This window comes from Monodelphis domestica, chromosome 1 (genome assembly GCF_027887165.1).
Source record: "Monodelphis domestica isolate mMonDom1 chromosome 1, mMonDom1.pri, whole genome shotgun sequence".
Classification (NCBI taxonomy): Eukaryota; Metazoa; Chordata; class Mammalia; order Didelphimorphia; family Didelphidae; genus Monodelphis; species Monodelphis domestica.
In genome coordinates, this window is record NC_077227.1 from 476893842 (window position 1) to 476916990 (window position 23149).

General features: G+C 41.2%; 1 protein-coding gene across 1 annotated transcript in view; it reads left to right on the top strand.

The window, feature by feature from the left end:
* Positions 1-366: 366 nt before the first annotated feature.
* The window catches only part of LCN12 (lipocalin 12), a 40661-nt gene continuing 17878 nt past the window's right edge, over positions 367-23149 (top strand). The window contains exons 1-2 of the mRNA XM_056812731.1: positions 367-1165; positions 1645-1820. Of these exons, the coding sequence (XP_056668709.1) occupies positions 1689-1820 (132 nt within the window). The 5' untranslated portion in view covers positions 367-1165; positions 1645-1688. The remainder of the gene's footprint in view (positions 1166-1644; positions 1821-23149) is intronic.

Here is a 23149-nt window from a genome sequence, read left to right on the forward strand (position 1 = left end):
TGTAGTTAGCAAAACAGAAAATAAATGTAAAATAAATCAATCAAGTAATCTTTAAATAAATTAATTAGAAACAAAAAATTTAAAAATCCATAGATATCATTTTAGGAATCTGTGGCCTATATGATGATTCTATTGTTCTCTAACTTTACTCTATCTTCTTACTCTATCTTCCACGTGGCCCTATTTGGGGTCTGATGGGTGGTGAGCAGGAATTCCAACCTTTTCCCCTTTCCCCCCAACCTTTGTGAAATTCCAGCTAAAACTGCCCTGTCATCATGTTTATCCTCAGAGTGGCTACATCTGGAGTCCATCTGCTGCCCCCTCCCCACCCAGCATGGTAGGAATCTGGCTTCAATCCTTCCTGCTGACCATGTTCCTGCTAGGACTAACAGTGGGGATGTGCAATGAGTTAGAGTTGTTTTGACCCCTCGCTGGCACACGCATCTCCAGGCATGCTCTTTTCTGAGCTCTTCCTGAGCAAAAGTGAGGGCAGTGCCCATATGAGGTCTCTGGAGCTCAAGGGGGAGCAGCTACTTAGGACCCCAGCCCTACCGCCTCACATGCAGTCCACGTGCCACATTCCCAGTGGAACCTTGAGCATAGGGGCAGGACCCAGATGATTTACAGCTGAAGGAGACTTTGGAGTTCATCTGGACCCAGCCCCTCATGTGGACCAGCTGGGAACGAGCGGATATGAGTTCTCTCATCCTGCCCAGGGGGTGTCCTGTCAGCTGGACAGGTCTTGCTCTGTTCTCCCTCTGCCCCATCTCTTTAGGCTGGAATTTCTACTCAGAGGATTCCATGTTGGAGGACCCCAGGAGTCTGGAAGCTTTGGAATAGAGCAGACCTGTCCTTATCTCTTCAAAACCATTCACAGTGATGGCCTGGGGACAAGAACACAGGACATTCCATGCTAGGGACATTCCATTCCGTGCTAGGGCCACCATGTGATATGCAGGTGCCTCCGAGGGAGAGCTACCTGCCAGTCTCTCCAAACCTACATTCTTCCCTTCGGCTATGGAGAAAAGTCTATCCTACTTTTGGCAGGGACACATACACTTCGGGTTCTCATCAAGCACCTGCTAATGGCTGGATTCTGCCTATCACCTTGAATAGAAAGGAATCACCTGGGCTCTACCCTGAAGAAGACGGCAATAGGACAGAGGTAGAAACCCTCAGAGTCCAGAGCTGGACACCTGGGCTCCTTGGCCTTCCAGCCACATTTTCTCTTTAACCAGCACCTAGGGCAGGGTTATGTATATGTTGGGTGCTCCATCTTTACTTGCTTGAATGAATGAACTGGGGAAATCAATGAATGGAATACCCAGACCTATCCTGTTTTTCAGGGAAACAAAAAAAAGTTAGAGCTAGGGCAGAAATCCTCCTGGGGCCTCCTTCTCAGTCTCTTTCTTCTGCCATCTCTTTCCACCAATAGAACCTTCTTGCTCTCCCTGTCTCCTTCTCTATCTTTGGAAATCCCAGTCAAGAGGAGGAAGGGGGCAGAGCGCTGGAGGTACAAGAGGAATACCCTTGCTAAATTTTGTAGTGGATGATTGAACCAACACCCTCCCTAGAGTGGCTGGGCATCAAAGTGGGCCCTTAAAAGGCCAAGTCCTTCATTGTCCTTTTCCCCTGCCTGACCAGGTCCAGCCTCTCAGGATCTCCCCAGTGACGTAGCCAAGCAGAAGATGGCTCTCAGTCCAATGATGACAGGAGTGATCCTGCTTGGGTCCCTAAGGTCTCAGCTCAGGAAGTCTGACCTGCCTATTGTGCCACGCCTATCAAATATTCCTCTGCAGATGAATTTCATAGCAGAACAGGTGAGTGAAAATCCTTCCATAGGACTTCAGATATGATGGGGGTTGGGGGAGAGTGCCATTGTCTGTCAAATTCCCATTATATGGCTTGAGGACCACAGAAAAGAGAGAGGAGATAAAGATGTATCACAAGAGTAAGGCAATGTGGTATAAGCCAAGAAAGCTAAACTATGGATCAGAAGATCAAAGCTCTGGTCCCAGTTCTATATTTGTCTGATACTGGAAATGTCCCTGCTCTGATGATTTGATCTCCATTCCACGGATGCCATCATATAGCAGTTACTCCACATAAGTTTTCATTGTTCAGAGTGTCATAAGCTAGAAGAAACTCCTAAATGACCTTGTATCCACTTTGCTTATGTTTCATCCGTACTTACGTGCAGACACGTCAGAACATAGGTTCCTGGAGGGCTGGAACTATTTCACCTTTGTCTTTTTAACCCAGTGCCTGGCACATAGTAGGTATTTACTAAATGCTTGTTGATAGATTGACCTCAGAGACCACCTTTTCCAGCTCTTCATTTTTCTAGACCAAAATCTAGAGAAGCCCAAGATAACTCAGGCAGAAAGTTATAAGACTCAAACCTGGGTCCCCTGATGCCAAATCTGATGTTCTTTTTTCTGTTCTATGGTGTACCTTTTTCATCACCCAGGAGGGTACCAATCCTGAGAATCCTATACTCAGTGGTCAAGCTCAGCTCAGGAGATAGCTTCGTAGGGAGCCTTTTGATACCACCCCGATACATGTTTTACTCTCCTTCCTTTTTTCTTGGGGTACTTTGTCTAAACCTCTTCCCTGTCCCTCTCATATTCTATCTTGAATTATTTTCATGATGGTAGATCGTACACTCCTCAAAACTCTGCAGGGACTATGTTATTTTTTATTTTTATTTTTACATCTTCTTAGCTCTTAGCACAGCAATTTGTATGTAGTAGGTGCTTTATTAATGTTCATAGAATTTAATTGAATAGCCCTAGATGCTAAGGACCTCTTCATGTCTGGTCTGCTAGTGAAAAGAAGGTCCACCCAGAGTAGAACCTGGGAATTTCTATTTCCAGTTTAGCCCCATTTACCCACTTCCCACCAGGCCATTTATTTCCAGGCTCTCTGTTCTTTGAGGATGTACTGGCCTTTGGGTCCTAGAAAATGGATGTTAGGAACAGCAGAGGAGGTACATAGGGTAAGCATTCTGCTTCTATGGACCTCCAGTCATCAGCCTTCCCTTCAGTTCCAAGGGAAATGGTACGTCCTCGGCCTGGCAGGGAGAGATATCAAGACGGCAGGCCTGGGCCACTATAAGATGTATGCCACTCTCTACCAGCTACAAGCAGACCGCAGCTACAGAGTCATCTCCAATGTGATCAAGTGAGGGATGCCCCTGGGGGGAGAGGGGAAGTGGGAGAAGGGTCCTTTCTCTTCTTTCCGGGCCCAGGGCCCTTGGGCTCCAGGACTCCATCTTCCCCATGTTGGGGCCCAGCTTACATCTCACCCAGAAATTTGGTAACAGATCTAAGTGTCTGCTCTGGGGCCTGGGGAGCCAGTGTGTGGGACCCCATCACACATGAGCATCTCTCATCCCATTCCTTTTTCTAGGGGTGAGTTCTGTGACATTGGGCTTAGGACTTTTGTCCCAAAGGGTAAACCAGGTCAATATATCTTGGACAACTTCAAAGGTAAGTGTGGGGACCTCTCACTCAGACCAGTTGCTGAGGAATAGGCGTCCTACCAGCAGGCTTAGAAAGGGTCAGTGTCCAACAGCATCTCCTGCCTTGGGTCGGGGTCAAGGATTCTAGTGCATCTTCCTCTGCTGAGGAAGCATCGCCTGAAGGGGTGAACTGCGGCCCTCAGATAGAGACGGACCCTCCTGAATTCCGAGTCTCTGACTGCATTCCGAGTCTCTGACTGCATTCCCACCCCTTCCCCACCATGACCAGCCTATGGAGTTAAGAAGTATTTGTTCAGAGTGGTGAAGACCAACTACGACGACTTTGCTATATTATACTTTCACAGTGTCAAAAAGACCAAGGCGAACTTCATGGTGAACTTGTATGGTACGTTTTTGGTTGCTCTTCCAATTCCTCTGCCAGTGGCCTCCCTGGTTACTCTCCTCCTGATTAGGAGGCAGCAGTGAGAGAAGAGGAAAGAATTCCTGAGTCCCGGTTCCTGAGCCCATCCCTTTCATGAGCCCCCGTCCCCCACCAGCCAGCCACCTCCCATCGGTATCGTGGACAGGCCCTTGTGGTTGTGGGGACAGGAGACAAAGTCCTGGTGTTGCCCTTTACTAGCCGTGTGACCATCCTTCTTGGTTTTCCCATTTGTAAAAAGAGGTGAATAATACACCACTTATCTCATTGGGGTATGGTGAGGAGAGTGATTTGTAAGCTATAAAAGACACACACACACACAGAGATATCTATGGCTCGGCACCTATGATGGACTGGTGTACATATGTATGTGTGTGTAGACACGCATGTGTGTGTATATTTCACTCCCGTATCTGTGTATAGATGTAGATAAAATACAGGTCTCCCTTCCACATTGCAGGGCCCCCATGATCTGGAAAACCTGCACAAAATTTTTTGGCCCTCCCCTTGTACCAGAGAAGTGGTTTGAGGTTTACAGTACCTTATATGCATTTATGTGTTATCAAACTTTTTCTGGGTCATCTGCTGGCTTTAATGTGTTGTCTGTGGTTTCTGCAACACTCTCAAAAAATTCCCGTTTAGTTTCTTGTGCTGAACCACGACACATCGAAACCACAACGGGCAGAGTTGCTATGTGGAAGGGATGTCTGAATACATACACATGCCTATTTAGCAGCCCAGTGGATGGAGCGCTAGACTTGAATTTAGGAAGATCTGAGTTCAAGTTCTATCTCAGGTATTTGTAGCTCTGTGACTCTGAGCAAGCCACATAAACTCTCACAGGCTCATTTTCCTCATCTATAAAATGGAGATGATTGGGGGCAGCTGGGTAGCTCAGTGGATTGAGAGCCAGGCCTAGAGATGGGAGGTCCTAGGTTCAAATCTGGCCTCAGACACTTCCCAGCTGTGTGACCCTGGGCAAGTCACTTAACCCCCATTGCCTAGCCCTTACCACTCTTCTGCCTTGGAGCCAATACACAGTATTGACTCCAAGACGGAAGGTAAGGGTTTAAAAAAAAATGGAGATGATGATAATAGAAACTTCCTCACAGAGCTATGAAGATCCAATGAGAAATCATATGTCAAGTGTTTTGTAAAACTTAAAGTACTATAGAATGATGGCTATTATTATTATATACATGTATTTCTTTTTGTGTATATTATATATGTATGTATATACACAGAAAGGAAAAGAAAGAAAGCCAACTGTTATAATTTTTTGGAGGCAATAATAATGTGCCCCCTCATTTTTTTTTCTAATCCCTTGACCTTCACTGACCCTTTTACTTAAACAGTGCCTGGTACATAGTAGGTACTTAACAAATGCCTATTGAGTGACTGACCCCTCTCCCTTCTTCCATAGGAGTCTTTATTCCCCTCACTGAGGCCATTTCACCTACCTTTAAGAGTTCTCCTCCTGGCACTTAGCACCCAGATAGCATCCTAACCCCAAATTCTAGTCACCTACATGTTGCTCACATCCTAGCATCCCAAATGCCTTGCTCTTGCTCCATGGTTTCTTGTACTGTTTCTGCATTCTTCCCTTGATGGTTGGGGAGCTAAGGATATGTGATCAGGTCTCTTAGGACAGAACTCAGCCCACACTCAAGAAAGGGTTGAAGGTTTGGGGTGAGTGCTGGGAAGAGGAAAAGGTATGGATGTTGGACCCCTGGGAGAAAACCTCAGGACCTGAAAGCTTTCTTGTCCTTTTTGGCTACAGGGAGAACAAAAGAGCTCAAGTCTGAGCTAAAGGAAAAGTTTATTGAATTTACCCAATTACTAGGCCTCACTAGAGAATTCCTTCTTTTCCTTCCCAAAGTTGGTAAGGCCTAGGATGGTGGGGGTGGGGGGACAGGGGAGGGAGGGATCTGAAGAAGTATGTCTTTGGAGGGCAGGGAACCATCTCCTCTCTCCCTGAAGACTTCTATTTCTTTCCTTCCTCCCCCAACTTCATCTGCCCCAGAGGAATGTATCAATGATGAGGTCTGAGCTTGATGTGAGTATGAGCCCTCCCAGTACCTAGGGGAATACTTAAGGGAAGGGTGCTGATCTGGGCACAGAGGTAGTCTTAATTTTCCTCTCTTCCGATGGGAGCCCCACGCACTCACCTCTGTCTCCCCAAGGAGGAGAATCTTAGTATCTCTTTATCCTTGACCTCTTCCCTTTGCTATCATCTTCCTCTCTCTCTCTTCTCTGTTCTGTAAATATTTTTCTTCCTATATCTCACCTTCTTCCTTGGAAGACCCTTTTTCTTATTGTTAACACTATTATTCTTCATCTCTCCGTGTTTCTGTTGTGACTGCCAATTCTCCTTGCTGTCTCATCATCCTATCACTATCTTAGCTTTATCCTCATTCTATGTATCCCTTTTTCTTTCTTCCCATCCCCTCTATCCTTGCATTTTTATCTAACTTTATCTTTGTGACTCTTTCTCCATTCTCTTCCCCTTCTTTCTATATCAGTCCTCTCTGCCTCAGTCCCTAGTTCTCTCTCCCTGGGTATGCCTTTTGTTCTCTGTCTCGCTCCATTCTCTCTCTCTCTTGTTTCTCTGTGTCTATCTCTTCTTGTGTCACCCATGGACCATGCGAAGCAAGTCCCTAGACCCATCCTAAAGCCCTGGCCCTACCTCCTAGATCTCACGCTCCCTTTCCCGGCTCCTTCTCTAGATATCTCAAGTTCCACAGACTACAGCCCATCTTGGCTCCCTCTACCAGGCCCACCTCCATCTTTGCCCATCTGCTACTAGAGAACTGGAGGACATCTAGTCCTCACTCTTATCTGTTTCTCAGTATAGCAATCCTGGGCTCATCCAATCTTTTACCACAACTACTGGTTAACCCTGGGATCCCCTTGCAGGGGACAATAAATTCAGAATATCAAGGACTCTGAGTGAATTTTTGGGGAGATGGAGAAGACAAAAATGCTAAAAGAACAGCTGATTGCTCATCTTCTGACAATGGCATCTGTCTGCAGTGGGTCCCTCCTGGGGTTCAGGTTCTCATACTACGTTTTGCAGGTTCAGAAACTCATTTTCTTCAGTTTCCGTAGGAATGATCAGGCTCCAAGGAAATCCGTGTCTCTAGTAAAACTCACAAGAGACGGATTTATAAAACAGATATTAATTTACAATAAGAGATACACCTGAATGGGGAAGCAGGACTCAGTGTGTGCCTGCCCCAGGGGCCCGTTCTCTTAGTGAATTAATCTGCTCAATGGAAAAGATTACAGATCATTAGACCTAGGACTGGAAGACAACTCAGAGATCATCCAATCATTAGAGAACAAATCATTAAAGAGATAGTTGTTGAACATCTAGATAGGGAAGTGGTGATTATAGAGGGCCAGAATGGCTTCATCAAGGACAGGTCATGCCAGATTAACCTCATTTCCTTTTTTGGAAAGGATTACTAAACCAGTCAATGAGGGGAATGCTGCGGGTATAGATTATCTAGATTTTAGCAAAGCATTTGATAAAGTACACTCTTCTTGTGGAGAAAGTATATGGAAAAAATATATATATACATATATATAAAATCAAATCAATTCAGAACTGGCAGGCTGAACAGAATCAAAGAGTTGTTGGTTTGTTGGTTTATGGTTTCATGTCCATGTGGCAGGAGGTCTCCAGTGCAGTGCCCCAGAGATCCGTGCTTGGCCCTGTGCTCCTGTGCTATTCAACATTGTTATTAGCTCTGTGGATAAAGGCATCACATTTTCAGATGACCCCAAGCTGGAAAGGACACCCTAGATGACAAAGTTGAAATCCAAAAAGATCTTGATAAGCAAGAATATTGAACTGCATTCAACAAGATGGAATTCAAGAGGGGATAAAGGCAAAGTCCTAGACTTGGGTACACAAAGTCAACTTCACTGGCATAACATAAGAGAAGTGAGGTCAGAAAGAAATTATTCTGATTAAATTGTGGGTGTTTTAGCGAATGGCAAGATCCATGTGAGTCAATAGTCTGATATAGCAAGAAAAAAAACCCTAGCTCATTCTTGAGCTACATTAAGCCAGGTAGCTCAATGGATAGAGAACCAGGCTTCAGCACAGGAGGTCCCGGATTCAAATGTGGCCTCAGACACTTCCTTGCTGGGTGATCCTGAGCAAGTCACTTACCCCTCATTGGCAAGCCCTTACCACTGTTCTGCCTTGGAACATAGTATTGAACATAGTATTGATTCTAAGAAAGAAGGTAAGGGTTTAAAAAAAAAGTTATATCAAGACCTCTAGAGGAGGCAGTAACACATGAGGATCTGCCCAGGCTGTATAGCCTGGAGAAGAGAAGACAGGGGAGCCATGATAGCTGGATCCAAGTATTTAAAGGGTTCCGTCTGTTCTGCTTGGCTGCCACCCAGCACCAGCATCTAAACCTCGGTCTTCTGAATCCACATTCAACCTTTTTCTCACTGTAGACCAGGCCAGAGATGAACACTGGACCAAATCAATGGGTGTTGTATGTGACAATAGTCTATTGACATCAAAGGGGTTAGATGGATGAATTAATTTCCTGCTTGGTAATCTAGGGAGTGTTTCTGTCTAAACTCCAGGGATCAGCCTTTAGATTCAGACTAGCTTCTCCCCGAGGGGCAGCTCAGGGCAAACACACACTTGGTCATTCTTGCTACTGAATGCTTCTTTCTCAATAGTAGCCATTAGGCATTAAAATTCCTGTCATAACAGTGTGTCCACATCAGACATGTTACAATCTCCAAGATTGCGGTTGTTCTTACATTGGTTATTTTTTAAATGTTGCCTTCCTTTTTCGCCTCCCTGAGGGTGGTACCTCCCTTCAGATTAGCGTCTCCCCAAGGACACAAAGAAGAAATTTGAGTAGGAAATCTCTGACTGATGGTTTTGTTCTTAGAGACCATCAGCTGCCCCCAAGGCTTGTGGGAGGGGAGCACTGATAATAATAGCTAACATTTATACAGGGCCAGGCACCGTGCTAAGCACTTTACCATTATTATCTCATTTAATCCCCACAACAAACCCGGGAGGTAGGTACTATTATTATCCCCTCATCTTGCAGATGAGAAAACTGAGGCAAATGGAGGTTAAGCGACTTGTCTAGGATCACACAACTAATAAATGTCTGAGATCAAATTTGAACTCAGGTCTTCCTAACTCCGTGCCAAGTACTCTGTTCATTGTGCCACTATTGACCCTGTGGCTGAGAAAATAACTATCTACCTCCTCCATCTCCTGGGGCTGCTTAGATGCATGTGGGACTGGGAGAAGATAATTTTTCAATTCAACAAACATTTCTTTAGCAGTTATTATATTATAATCTGTGTACTATGTAGGGAGGGAGTGGAGTGGGGGAAAAGGAGAGAAATAAATGAGGGTTTCTGCCCCATGAAGCTTACAAATTAGAAAAATCTCTGCTCTTATTCTATCCCATATCCATCCCTCACGTCCCTCACAGCTGGGAAGTCCTTGGTAATCTAGCCAAAGTTTTGTTTTGATTTTTTCCTACATGGTTCTTGTCCAGGGTAAAGGTTTCCTTCCCCACCTAGATTAAAAGGGATGAGATCTAATGGTGCATCAGCCAGGAGTAAGTATGGAACAAATTCAAGGGTAGATAACATCTCCAAGGTGAGTGTGGCTTTGAGAGAATAGGAGAAGTATCAGTGACTGGGGTTCATAATAGGGGACCCAATTGATTCACCCATTATCATCTCTGAAGGTAATAGGGGTAGGACAGGTGGTAGGAAGAGGAAGCATAGATTGGGAATAGAGGAAAATAAGGAGGTGGCAAGAAATAGGAGGGATCCAGTAATGATTTTCATACTCATTAACATTCTCTCTCAACACCAATTTGTAAATCCAAGAACCATTTCACAATGGCTAAATGATCAAAGGTTATGAACAAAGAATTGTAAACTATTAACAAACATGTTAAAGATTGCTCAAATCACTAGAAATAAGGGAAATGAAAGTCAAAATAATTCTGAGGTTTCATTTCACCTCTTGTAAACTGATAAAAAAAATGACAAAAGATAGAAGTTGTCAATATTGGAGGAGTAGGAAAAATGGCCATACTAAGGCATTAGTAAATGGAGCTCTAGGTTGACATAAACATTGGGGAAAAATGTAGAGTTACGTAAATAAAGCTGACAAAATAGCCATACTCTGACTCAGAGGCTCAACTGCTAGACACATACCCTCAGGAGATGAAAAATAAAAAAGGAAGGCCCTCTATATACAAAAAAGGAGCAGCTAGGTGGCACAGCGGCTAAGCCTGGAGTTGGGAAAACTAATCTTCCTGAGTTCAAATCTGGCCTCACTCGGACACTTATTAGATATGTGACCCTGGGCAAGTCACTTAACTCTGTTGGCCTTAGTTTCCTCATCCATAAAATGAGCTAGGGAAGGAAATGCCAATCCCTTCCAGTATCTTTGTCAAGAAAACTCTAAATAGGATCAGGACTAAAATGAATGAACAACTACATATAACAGTCTTTATTGGTATGTTGATTAGTTTTACTCAACTGTTTTCTCACTCCTTTGAAAAATACTCTCTAAAAGAGGCAGGAAAGAAAAATACTTTGTGAAATATATTTGTGAAAACAAAAAATTTCAATAAAACTATTTTAAAAGTGTAAGTCAAAACAACTTTGAGATTTCATGCCCAGGAAATTGGCAAGAATGACAAAAGATGGATATAGTCAATGTTGGGGGGCTATATGAAGACAGACACACTAATCACCTTAACTTCTGTAGGTCTGAGTTGTGAGGAAGTTGAACTGAATGATTATTAGATCCCTTCTGTCTCACAGCCCACAGGCAAACAATCCTATAATACACCATTGGTGGAGGTATAAACTGGTCCAACCATTTTGAAAAACGAGTTGGAATTATGCTTTTTTTTTTTAACTTTTACCTTCTGTCTTAGACTCAATACTGTGTATTGGTTCCAAGGCAGACAAGTGGTAAAGACCAGGCAATGGGGGTTGAGTGACTTGCCCAGGGTCACACAGCTAGGAAGTGTTTGAGGTCATATTTGAACCCAGGACCTTCTGTATCTGGGCCTGGATCTCAATTCACTGAGCCACCCAGCTGCCCCCAGAATTATGCTTTTTAAAAAAAGTGATCAAAATGTTCATACCACTGGGACCAGCGATCCCACTGCTAAAGTATACATCTAAGGAGGTGAAAAGCAGAGGAGTTCTATATGTGCCAGAATATTCATAACAGCACTTTTTATGGTAGCAAAGAACTGGAAAAATGAGGATACCAGTCAATAGAAAAATGGCTAAACAAACTGTGCTTTATCCATCAGTCAATCAATACACAAGCATTAGGTGCCTCCAATGCCCCAGGCAACTGTTAGACACTGGAGATACAAAGGCAAAAGTGAAACCCTCTACCCTTCCAGGTGCTAATAATCTAACTGGGGAACACATGTATGTGTGTAAATGTGTGTTTTGATTTATACTTTCCCTTTTTAAAATAAAATTTTATTGACTTGTTTTTATATCATCTAATTCCACTGTTCTTCCCTTCTCCCACTGCCAGAGAACCATCTCTTATAACAAAGAATAATATTCCCCAAAATAAAAGTTCAATAAAGTTAACCAGCATATCCCACCAAAAAAGTCCAAAGTTATATAATAATGATAATAATAGCTAATGTTTATATAGTACTTACTATGTGCCAGGTACTAAGTGCTTTACAACTATTACCTCATTTGATCCTCATAACAATCCTGGGAGGCAGGTGCTATGTATCCCCATTTATAGAAGAGGAAACTGAGGGTCACACTGCTGGTAAACTTATAAAGCTGGATTTGAACTCAGGTCTTTCAGACTCCAAGCCCAGTGCTCTGTAAGTAGTCTTACATATCCATAGTCTTTAATCTTTTCAATCAATAGATGCTCATATTTCTTCTTTGGGTTCAAGCTTAGTTATTATACTTTTGCAATATTTTGTTTGACTTGTTTTTTTGTTGTTTTCCATTTTTATATATGTAGCAAAGGCTATGTCCCTCTGGGTAGAATGGAGGTGTGGCTGTGTGTCTCAAAGAGAGGCAGGATAGACATTGTTAGACTCTTCTCTTCCCCCCAATTCTCTCCAAAGGAAACTTTAATTTCTGCCAAAAGTGGAAGCAGAAGATTGGGGCCAGAAGCTTGGCCTTTCTGCTCTTCTCAGAGATAGGGAATACCAGGCTAAAATTATGTCTATCTGCTTCCTTAAATATTATTAGTCGAGGGAATGTGGCTTTCAGGTTCAAGTTTATTTCAAATCTTTTTTATTATTAGAGGAAGATCCCAAGCTTGTCTTTTTTTCCACCCCAAGTACAAGTTCTACAATAACCAACATAGCTTGTAGCAGAGAAACCTATTTACCCAAGTCCATAGCAAAAAAATAGAAATCAGAAAAAGTATACGTAAATGAATAGATGCCAGATAATATAAAATGAAGGAATTCTTCCATTGACAGCTCAACCAAGAGAGTCTTAAACAAGTTCCCGGAGGTCTCTGCTGTAGCAAGATGGCAATAAGGACATGATGGAGACTGCTGCCTTCTCTTATTGTCCATCTTTTCATACATGTTTACAAGGAATATACAAGATCATTTGAAGGGAAAGCCATTTACAGCTGGGGTAGATCAGGAAAGGTACTAGTGAGTGAGCTAAATCTAGAAGGAAACCAGATTCTAAGGAGAAAAGGAATGAGGAATGAGGGCACAGCAGACACTGGAGATGGCCAGTGCAAAGGAATGGGGATGAAAGATGGAATCCTATATAGGAGGAACTTAAAGAAGGATAATTGGCCAGACCAAAGTGTTTATGAAGAGAAGCGATGTATATAATAGATCTGAAAAGGTAAGCTGGAGCCAGGTTGTGAAGAGATTTGTTTGCCAAAGAATTTTATTTGATACTAGAGGTTATAAGGAACCTGTGGAAATTATTGAATAGGGCAATAAGGAGATCAACAAACAATCCTTAAACTTCTTCCAGAGTGCTAAGTGCTGGAGGTACAAGAAGCAAAAGACGGTCCCTGCCCTCTAGGAGCTCACAGGCTAAAGGGGAGACAGCATGAAAATGTATTAACTATATATATATATATATATATATATATATATATATATATATATATGTATTTATATGTATATGTATTTATATATGTATGTAAATATAAATATATAGGATAAATTGGAAATAATCAATAGAGAAAAGGCAATCACATTAAGGAGGATAGGAAAGACTTCTATTCAAATTCTTCCTTAGAGTCCAAGGAATAATCTTGGATTGGGAGAGAGATTCACTTATACTATTTACCATGTTGACACCTGAGACCCTACTAATGTGCTTCCCATGTATACCAATCAATAAGTTGTGATAACATTTATTGAGTTATCAGGCCAAAAAAATGGGGTTTTTACTCAATAGAAGGCAGGGCATAAATAATAAATATATATCAAATTATTCATAATTTTGGGTCACATTCTCCCACCAACTTATCACATCCATAGCGAAGAATGAGTGCACACACACACACACACACACACACACAGAAACCCAGCAGAGAGGCACATGAGCAGGAAAATTCATGTCCCTGTGGCAACTCATGACTCTGGATGCCAGTTCTTGATGTCCTTGGTTTCTTTCATAGAGAACAGTCTGCATTTGCTAGGCAAAACTACTTTTCTGCTACTTTGATTGGTTGGAGAGGTGGCAACTTCTTTTAGCACACAGTCATCCTTGCCAGGGCCCTAAGAAAGTGTAACACTCTTTCAGGGGCAAATCATTACCCTGTATTGGAAATTTGTAGAGCTCTTTCAGAGCTGCTCAGGAAATCTTAGTAGTTTCTACTATAATGTTGTTTAGTCATTTCAGTCTTGTCCTGTTCTTTGTTCTTGCCCTATTTGGAGTTTTCTTGGCAAAGATACTGGAGTGGTTTGCCATTTCCTTCCCCAACTTATTTTAAAGGTGAGGAAACTGAGGCAAACAGAGTTTAGTGACTTGCCCAACTGTCACACTTGCAATTGTCTAAGACCAGATTTGAATTTACGAAGATAAGTTTTCCTGACTCCAGGTCTAACACTCTTTACACCAAATGTTTCCATTACACATTAGAGTTTAAAAGGAGAGTGTACAGTATTTATGTTAAAAAATAAATAAGGGGGCAGCTGGGTAGCTCAGTGGACTGAGAGCCAGGCCTAGAGACAGGAGGTCCTAGGTTTGAATCTGACCTCAAGACACTTCCCAGCTGTGTGACCCTGGGCAAGTCACTTGACCCCCATTGCCTAGCCCTTACCACTCTTCTGCCTTGGAGCCAATACACAGTATTGACTCCAAGACAGAAGGTAAGGGTATTAAAAAAAAAAATAAATAAATAAATGAATGAATGAATAAATAAATAAATAAATAAATAAATAAATAAATAAATAAATAAATAAATAAATAAATAAATGAATAAAACTTAGCCATTGTTTTCAGAAAATAAAAAACAAAACCTAGGTGCCCCAAGCTATATATTGCTCTTGGGTTGTTTCAGTTGTGGCTGACTCTCTGTGAACCCATTTGGGATTTTCCTGGCAAAGATACTGGATCAGTTTGCTATCTCCTTCTCCAGTTCATTTTATAGATGTGGAAATGGAAGCAAACAAGGGTAAGTAGCTTGCCCAAGGTCACACAGTTAATATGTGTCTGAGGCCTGATTTGAATTCAAGAAGATGAGCTTTCCTTTTTCCAGTCCCAGTGCTCTATCCAGTGTACTACTTAGTTGCCCTCAAGCTATAGATAGAGCTCTTCAAATAGCAGAAGTTTTTGGTTTTATTCAATCAGCTTTCAGTAAAGTCATGCCTCTTCTAACAAAAAAAGAAAACAAAAAGCCCTTCTTTCCCCCAATTTTTCTTTCTCAAACTAGAGATTAAAAAGCAACACAGGGACTCAGGGAGATGAGTATTCCTGACTGTAGGCCTTAAGCTCTATCCATTGCTGTCATTATACATAAATATGTATGTAAAAAATAAATACAAGGTAATTTTCATGGAGAAGCACTATCAACTGAAATGAAGGGGATAGATCAAAAACAGAACCCTGAAGCATTCTAATAGTGGCATTGAACTGTGAGTGATTACTTTTGGGAATCAGACTATCAATCAGCCCTGAATTCCCTTGATTGTATAATCAATCATCTATTCTGATGAGGTTTTAGGACTTTTTTGTATCCTGGACTTCTTTGGCAAGTCTGAAGATGCTATGGATTCCTTTTAGAGTAATATTGTTGAATGTATAAAGTAAAATACATAGAATTACAAAGGAAACCAATTATATTAAGATATGACTTATTAAAATATTACTAAAGAATCCAGCATTATTAAGTCATTAGACTTGTATTGAATCAATATATCAAAATATTGAAAAAATTTCCAGAATTAAGAGTTCCTAAACTAAGCTGTATCAATCTGTTTTTTTTTCAAAACCTAAGCATGAAAGATTGTATTAAATACTATTTAAAAAAAAAAAAGCAACACAGGGAAAACCCCTGAGACCTTCTTTTTGTCAGGCTGTAGATAGTTTTAGAGGTCAAGCCTGTCTTTTTCCAGCCAATCAGCTCTCAGCAATGTAATACCTGTCTTCCAATCAGCTCAATTCCCAGAAAAAAATGGCTATAGATATGACCTACTTTGATCAGTTCCTATTTCTTCACAGATTTTGTCTTCTATAAACAGCTCCTCTCTGCCTTCCTTTTTCTCTTTTGCCTCCTGCTGAGCTTAATTTCCTCATTTGCTTCTAGATTCTTGTGATTATCTCCTATTCCACCTCTCCTCTCCACTTTCTAATGCTTCAGATGAGGATTTCCTTGTAAGCAATAACTCATTTCTAATTTACCCTATAAAATTCTACCTTTTGATACAATAAGATCCCAACAGTCCTCATCTAATCTCCCATAGTCTCCAGTTATTTGATTTATAATTTATCAGCAATGTCCTCCAAAATTTGAAAATTGTCACATGCAAATGAGCTGATGGACTAGAATGCCTTGCAGTCCTCTGTACATCAGTCACTGTCTTTAAAAAGGTCCTCATATAAAGGCCAGTTCTCTCTTGGGTTCTCAGAAGAGTGTCTTTCCTCAATATTTTGTCTAAGAGAGATTTGTTCTAAGAATAATTTTATTAGTGTTACTGACAAAAATGTGTTCCTTTTAGCAACTAAAATGTTTCTATATAATATAAGCAATTCTTTTCATACAAAGGCTACAACAACATATATGGAAAGGTAGATAGATTGAAAAATCAGAGAGAGAGAGCATTTACTAAGAGCTTCTGATATGTCGGGCATTGTGCTAAACACTGGAGATACAAATACAAGCAAAAAGAAGATAGTTTTACCCTCAAGGTGTTTACATTCTAATTGGACAAGACAACACAGAAAAAGGAGATGAAAGGTATGAAGAACTGAAAGAAAAGCTTATGCACAAGTAAAGTGCCAAAATCCAAAGAGTCAGGAGCAGAACCAAGAGGGAAGAATAAGTCTTGGTTGGGAGAAAGAAATGGCAAAATTAAGTGAATATCTCTCTCATTGTTGCAGAGATGGTGAACTATGGGTGAGTGCAGAATATTGTACCTTATTTCAGATCTACTAATGCAAGTCATTATCCTTAAATGGATTTGATGAACTACTTTCCCCCACTCTTTGAAAAATCTTTACTATGAGGGATGGTTTGCCTGGGAGGGAAGAGGGAGAGAAATGAATGTGGTGGAAAAATACAGGGCATCACTTTTTTTTTTAAAGCACACATAAAAAAAGATTGTTCCTTTTCCCAACCCATTTCTTTTCCACTTTTCAGTCTGAATCTTTTAGACAGAGGTCTTATTCATTCTGTATTCAAAGGGCCAACAGTAAAACCCAACTTCCTCTCCACCCTGGGGTAATTTTATCATATATTTTGAAACATCTTTTCCTAGTTGCAGAAAGGAAGGTGAAGTCAATAAGACGAAAACTTTTTCTAGGAGGAACCAAGGTCTCATGCTGGCAACAGTGTTTGTTTCTCCAGAAGAAACAATTTGTTCTGATGCAAGTTTGTAAAACCTGTTGCTCTGTACTTTCAGCCAATTTCTCCTCTAAAAAGTTGCCAAATGGCTGTGAGAAGTATGCAGGGGCAGAGCTGAGCTGTAGGTAGTCTATTCTGAAATCAGTGAATGCTGATCCTGGCTGTCAATGCATAGGCATTACTCTATGCGAAAAGGACCTTCAAAATCTTCTAATCCAACTGGCTAATTTTATAGATAAGGACTGTGAGTTCTAGAGAGATGGAATGACAATGACAATAATAACTAAAAATTTATAGTATCTTGAGATTCACAAATGATTTTCCATATTATGACATTTGAAATTCCTTAGGCAAGGTCATGCAGCCAATAAGTAGTAGAAGTGGGACTAGAACCTCTCGAATCTCTAGAACCATATAGACTGCTTTCTCCGCTATACTATACTACTTTCTTTTTATTTCAGCAAAAGGAAAGAAGAAAACAAGCATTTATTAATTGCTATTGTGGGCTAGGCACTGTGCTAAGTTTTATAAAATTTATCTCATTTGATCCATGCAACAACCCTATAAGGTAGGTGCTCTTATTATTCTCACTTAACAGATGAGGAAACTGAGGCAGATATTAAGTGATTTTTTTTCAGGCTCCCACGATTATGGAATTGCTAGTGCCTGAGCTTATATTTGAGTTCAGGTCTTCCTTAGTCCAGTCTCAGCATTCTGTCCCAGTGTACCACTCAGCTGCCTCCATACTTCAACGGATCCAAGATCTCATTAGGAACAAGTTTTCCTCCATCAATACCGATAACAACTCAACTATACAGTCTCATCCTATTAGAGTCGGATTCATTTTCCTCCATGAATCCTCTAGGGAGAGTCCATTCAACATGTTGAAGTCTTTCTCCATCTTTTTCAATACTAATAGAGCAAGCAATTGGGCTCTATTCTCACTCACTCTAACCACATGACTAATCTATCTCCTTTTATGACAGTGTATAACTTCATTGATATACTTTACATGACTTTTTCATTGTAAGTCATCAGTGGAAATATTTAGTTGCCCCATTTTGCCCATTTGAAGTTACCCAACAGTTTGATCTCTTAGAGACTGTGTTTCTAAGACTCATAACATATAGTATAAAGAAAATAAATGTATTGAAGATATGAGACTTTATAACCAAATAAAGTTTAGAATTACTAAGAGATCTGGATTTTCCCAAATATAATTCATCATGACTCTTATTATTCCATTTTGGTCCCAGTTTGTTATCTATGAACAAATGCTGTTTATATGTCCATATGCAGTCAGTTCTGTTATAACTAGACATATGCCTTCCTATATATCACCAAGCTATGCATGCCACATCAAAAACTTCATTAGTAACAGAAAAAAAAAAGATAGGAACCTAGTAAAATGGTAGCAGTTTTGCATTGCTAATTGGTTAAGAAAAACATTTTCTACTACAATAGAAAATAGTACCATCCAAGGCCATGGCCAGCTGCTCAGTCTTTGTCCTGGTATCCATGAGGGCAATTTGAACAAATCCAAAGCTATTGGTGAGAGTTGTAAGAGTTTCAGACTGCAATTCCAGTATAAGGTGTTGGGGCTTGCATCCATGGCAGAACACACAGGGTAATTAATGTATGTCATACTTTGTCTACAAACATTTTTCATTCTTTTTTTCCTATGTGGATTGTTAAGTTATGAATAATTATGGATCTTATTGAGGAGAGTGTGAAATGCCTGCGTCTTGATGCAATCAGTTGAATATCATCCATAAAGAGAAATAGCTAGAGGATTTCACCATCTATAGAAAATTCTTCTTCCACTTTCCCATTCCAGTGATTCAGAATCTCATTCAAACCTCATTCCTCATTCCCTGTTGCCCAATTCTTTATTCCCATTCCCCTCAACCTAACCATCCAACGTCTCACTTGAAAGCTACCAACTCCTTCCACTGTTCTCTGGCATGTCTGCTCAGTAGGTAACAAACTTACTTTCATCTTAAACCTTCTTTCGTACTCCATTTCCCCCCCCCCCCCAAGTTTTAGAAAATTTTGTTTAATTAATGAATTTAGAATATTTTTCCATGGTTACAGGATTCATGTTCTTTCCTTCCCTCCCTCCCCTCCCCTAGTAGCTGATGTGCAATTCCACTGGGTTTTACAGGTGTTGTTGATCAAGATCTATTTCCATATTATTAATATTTGCACTCGGGTGATCGTTTATAGTCTACATCCCCAATGATATTCCCATCAGCCCATGTGATTAAGCAGTTGTTTTTCTTCTGTTGAACTCCATTTTTGACTCCCTGAGATCTGACTTCCTCTGGATGACAGCCTCCTTGGCCACTAGCACTAATTGCACTTTTACTTATTCCCTCTGACCCACTGGTCAAGGTAGAGTTGGAATATTTGTTCCCCCCTGCCACTTCCAGGCTCTTCCTCTACCTCAATCTTCTAGCAACCTCTCCTCCTTTGAGGTTTGCTTAACTATATATCCCACCCAATCAAAATCTCGTAGCTATTGTCTACTGACCTTCAGGATCTTTTCTCAGTGACTGCCTACTTCATAGTCTTTCTCTCCTCCAAGCTCCTACCCTCATATTAGAGCACCACAACATATATGTTGACATTCTCTCCAATACCCTAACCTCACAGCTCCTCATCTTATTCATTTCCCATGCCATTTCCTACTCACCTCTTGAGAGCAACTCCTCGACCACACACAATGATGGATATTGCCTAGATCTTGACATCACCCACAAATGCACCATTTCCACATGAGTGAACTCTGAAATTTCTTCATCCGATCACAATCTATTGTCATTCCTCCTCTCTCTTCTTTACTGCTCAAAACTTGTTCTTCATTCATACCATGACCCCCAGTCCCTTGACCCCTCAGTTCTTTCTCAGGCCATCACCCCTGCACTATACTAGCTTCCCTGTTTCATCTTGACCCTCTGGTGAACCAATTCAACTCTTCACATTCCTCTCTCAATCCCTTGCCCCCTTATCTAAATCTTGCACTTCTAAGCATTGAATTACTCTCATCATCCACTGCCTTTGTTCCTACTTACCTGTGGCTGATCAAAACTGGAAAAAATCATGAGACCACGTTGGCTAGATACATTACAAATATATGTAACATAACCTCAATTTTGCCTTCCCTACTGCTGGGCAATCTTTTCATACTTCCCTAATTGACTTGCCACAGGAACTTTTCCAAACCTTTTCATCCTTCCTAAACCTCCCATGGTTTTCTTTCTCTCCTCCCCTTCTTGACTCATATTTTATTGAAAAAATTGAGGCTGACAGCTCTCTCTTCTCCCCTCCTCATTTCCCATCCTCCTCTCTCCTCCTCATTCCCCAGATGCCTTCTGCTACCATCTTCCCCTCACCCCTGTCTCATAAAATGGGATAGCCCTTCACCTTGCCAAGGCAAACCTCTCTACATGCATGGGATTCCATTGTATTTCATCCTCATCAGCAGATTGCTTTCTCTTATCATTCCTACTCCATTTGCAAAATTTCCCTGTTCACTGGCTGCTTCCCTACTTGTTACAAATATGCCCATGTCTCCTCTATCCTCAAAAACCCTCACTTAAGGTAGGTAGCACAGTCATAATTTGCCATATCTGGAGTCAGGAGGACCTGAGTTCAAATAAGGTCTCAGATACTTCCTAGTTATGGGACCCTGGGCAAGTCACTTAACCCCAGTTGCCTAGCCCTAATCACTTCTGTCTTGGAATTGATACTTAGTATTGCTAATTTGTTTCAATCTGAAGGGGAAATAAAGAACTAAAATATAAGAGTATCTCCAATCTGTCTGATAGAAATGTTGTTTATAATTTTTTCGTATTGTTTTCCCATTAGACTTTGAACTTCTTGAAAGTAGGAACTTTGCCTTTTCCTTTCTGTTTCTTTTTTTAAACCCTCAGTTACGGTAGAATTGGTACTGAGTATCAGTTGTAAGGCAAAAGAATGGTAAGGACTAGGCAATTGATATTAAGTGACTTGCCCAGGGTCACATAGCTAGGAAATGTCTGAGGCTGGATTTATACCTAGAACCTCCCATCTCCAAAACCTTTCACTCTATCCACTGAGCTACCTAACTGTCCCCTTTGCCTTTCTTTATCTCTAGTGCTTAGCATAGTTTCTGTTATATATTAGGTGCTTCATAAATGCTTATTGACTGGCTAACTGATTGACTCTCTGGGAAGAGTCACCTTCTTCCCAAGAACAATCTCTTTCTCTCTTATTCTCTAGTCTCACAATTTCAGTCTTAGCGGAAACCAGTCAGTTTAGAGACCATATGATGAGCTTCTAATTGAAGCATGTAAGTCCCACTATCTTCAGGAGAAAGCCCAGCCCCATAGCCTTCACTGTAAAGGCCCTGAAAGCCAAGGGCTCTGTCTCTAGGGGCTGCATATGGTAGCAGGGTGGTTCGATGCAGTCTTATTTACATTACAACTTCTGCAGATCAGTCAACAACAATCAGAGCATATCAAACTTGGGGTTTTCTTTATCTTCCCAGGCAGCTTCCTTTATATCCATTGAGCTACTCTCTCCCACTGCCTCACTGGGAACTTGCTCCCAAGCAGAAAGGATTCCCTGTAAAACAGTAAGAAGGGATCCTGTAACCAGGAGCCATGCAGGGTCCCACCCAGTCACCTCATTGAACAGATCTGCAGGCCATCACGACGACGACGATGACGTTAACTAGGAGGGCATCTTACCTCATTCCAGTTACCATCTACACCAAAATGCCTGCACCCAGTTAGATGCTGGGAAAAATCAAGGCATCTGGAGGACAGTTATCAAAAGAAGTTTTACTTCTGCTCTAACACATATACAGCAAGGGTATGGTGACTTCTCTGGAGTTGAACCCCTTGTTTCCACATGGAAATAGGTCTGGCGGGCTGCTGGGTGGCTCAGTGGATGGAGGGTCAGGCCTAGAGACGGGAGGTGCTAGGTTCAAATCTGGCCTCAGACACTTCCTAGCTGTGTGACCCTGGGCAAGTCACTTAACCCCCATTACCTAGCTCTTACCATTCTTCTGCCTTGGAACCAACCCACAGTACTGACTCCAAGATAGAAGGTAAGGGTTAAAAAAAAAATTTTTTTTTTTAAGAAATTGGTCTGGGTAGCAGAGATTTACACACTTTCAGGTAATCGGGAAGTTGTGTTAAATGAGTTAGGCCAGAGCTCCCAGAGACAGATTTGTTGCCTTTTAGGGAAAGCAAATCTCTATTGAGGGGAAACGGGGAACTCTGGCCCCATCACAGCCGGTAAATAACAATGAATATATAATCAGACTAGTGGGATTTGGTATCTATACGCCTTTCTACATCACCTCTATACACTTTTACGCATCCATACATCTGGAGTCAATTGTGTCATGGTAAATATGTACTCTGCTGTGAGGAATAATTTGTGAAACCATGATCATTCTCTTATATTTTTACTTAGGAGTTTCCTTAATGTGCATGTAGATCACTCATAAAGATTTTATAAAGATGAAAAGGCATATGGGTTGGTAGTGATCTCTTGGGGTATTAATACTGTCTCTGATTTTTTTTCCGATTCTTCTGGTGCCTTTCTCTCCCTGAGATAGTTTACAAATCAATCCCTCAGAGCTTTCAAGACTCTCACTTCCAAAATGGATTTCCCTGGTATAGGTATGGTCTTGTCCGGTCACTCTTCCCAACTTCAGTTTCCAAAATGTCTTTTCTACAGATAGTAGGGGCCAAGAATCCTACCAGGAGTCTACGTCAAAAGATTGGGTGTTAGTGTTTACATAGAATAGTTCCTCTTTTTGCTAATAAAAATAAATCATTCTAGAAGAAATGGATAGATTTGTTCCACTTTGCCTTTCCTGCCACTTTCATTTATGAATGCTCTTGAGAAGATATGGTTCATTTTGAGTTGTAGACCAAATCTATACTCCTACTCCCATACAAATTACTACTAATCTTTTTTTATCACTTGCCACTGCTTTTCATTGTTCTATAAGGCAAAGTTATTTGTAAATTTCCATCATCTGCCTCTGAAGTATTTTGAAGATAAGTTTGTATTTTCACTCAGTGTTGCCCTTGGCTGTGGCCTCTCTCTGCTGGGCAAAAAGATCCAGTGTTGGCAGTCTTAAAGGGTTTCTGGGTTCTTTGGACTTTTACCTTATGGC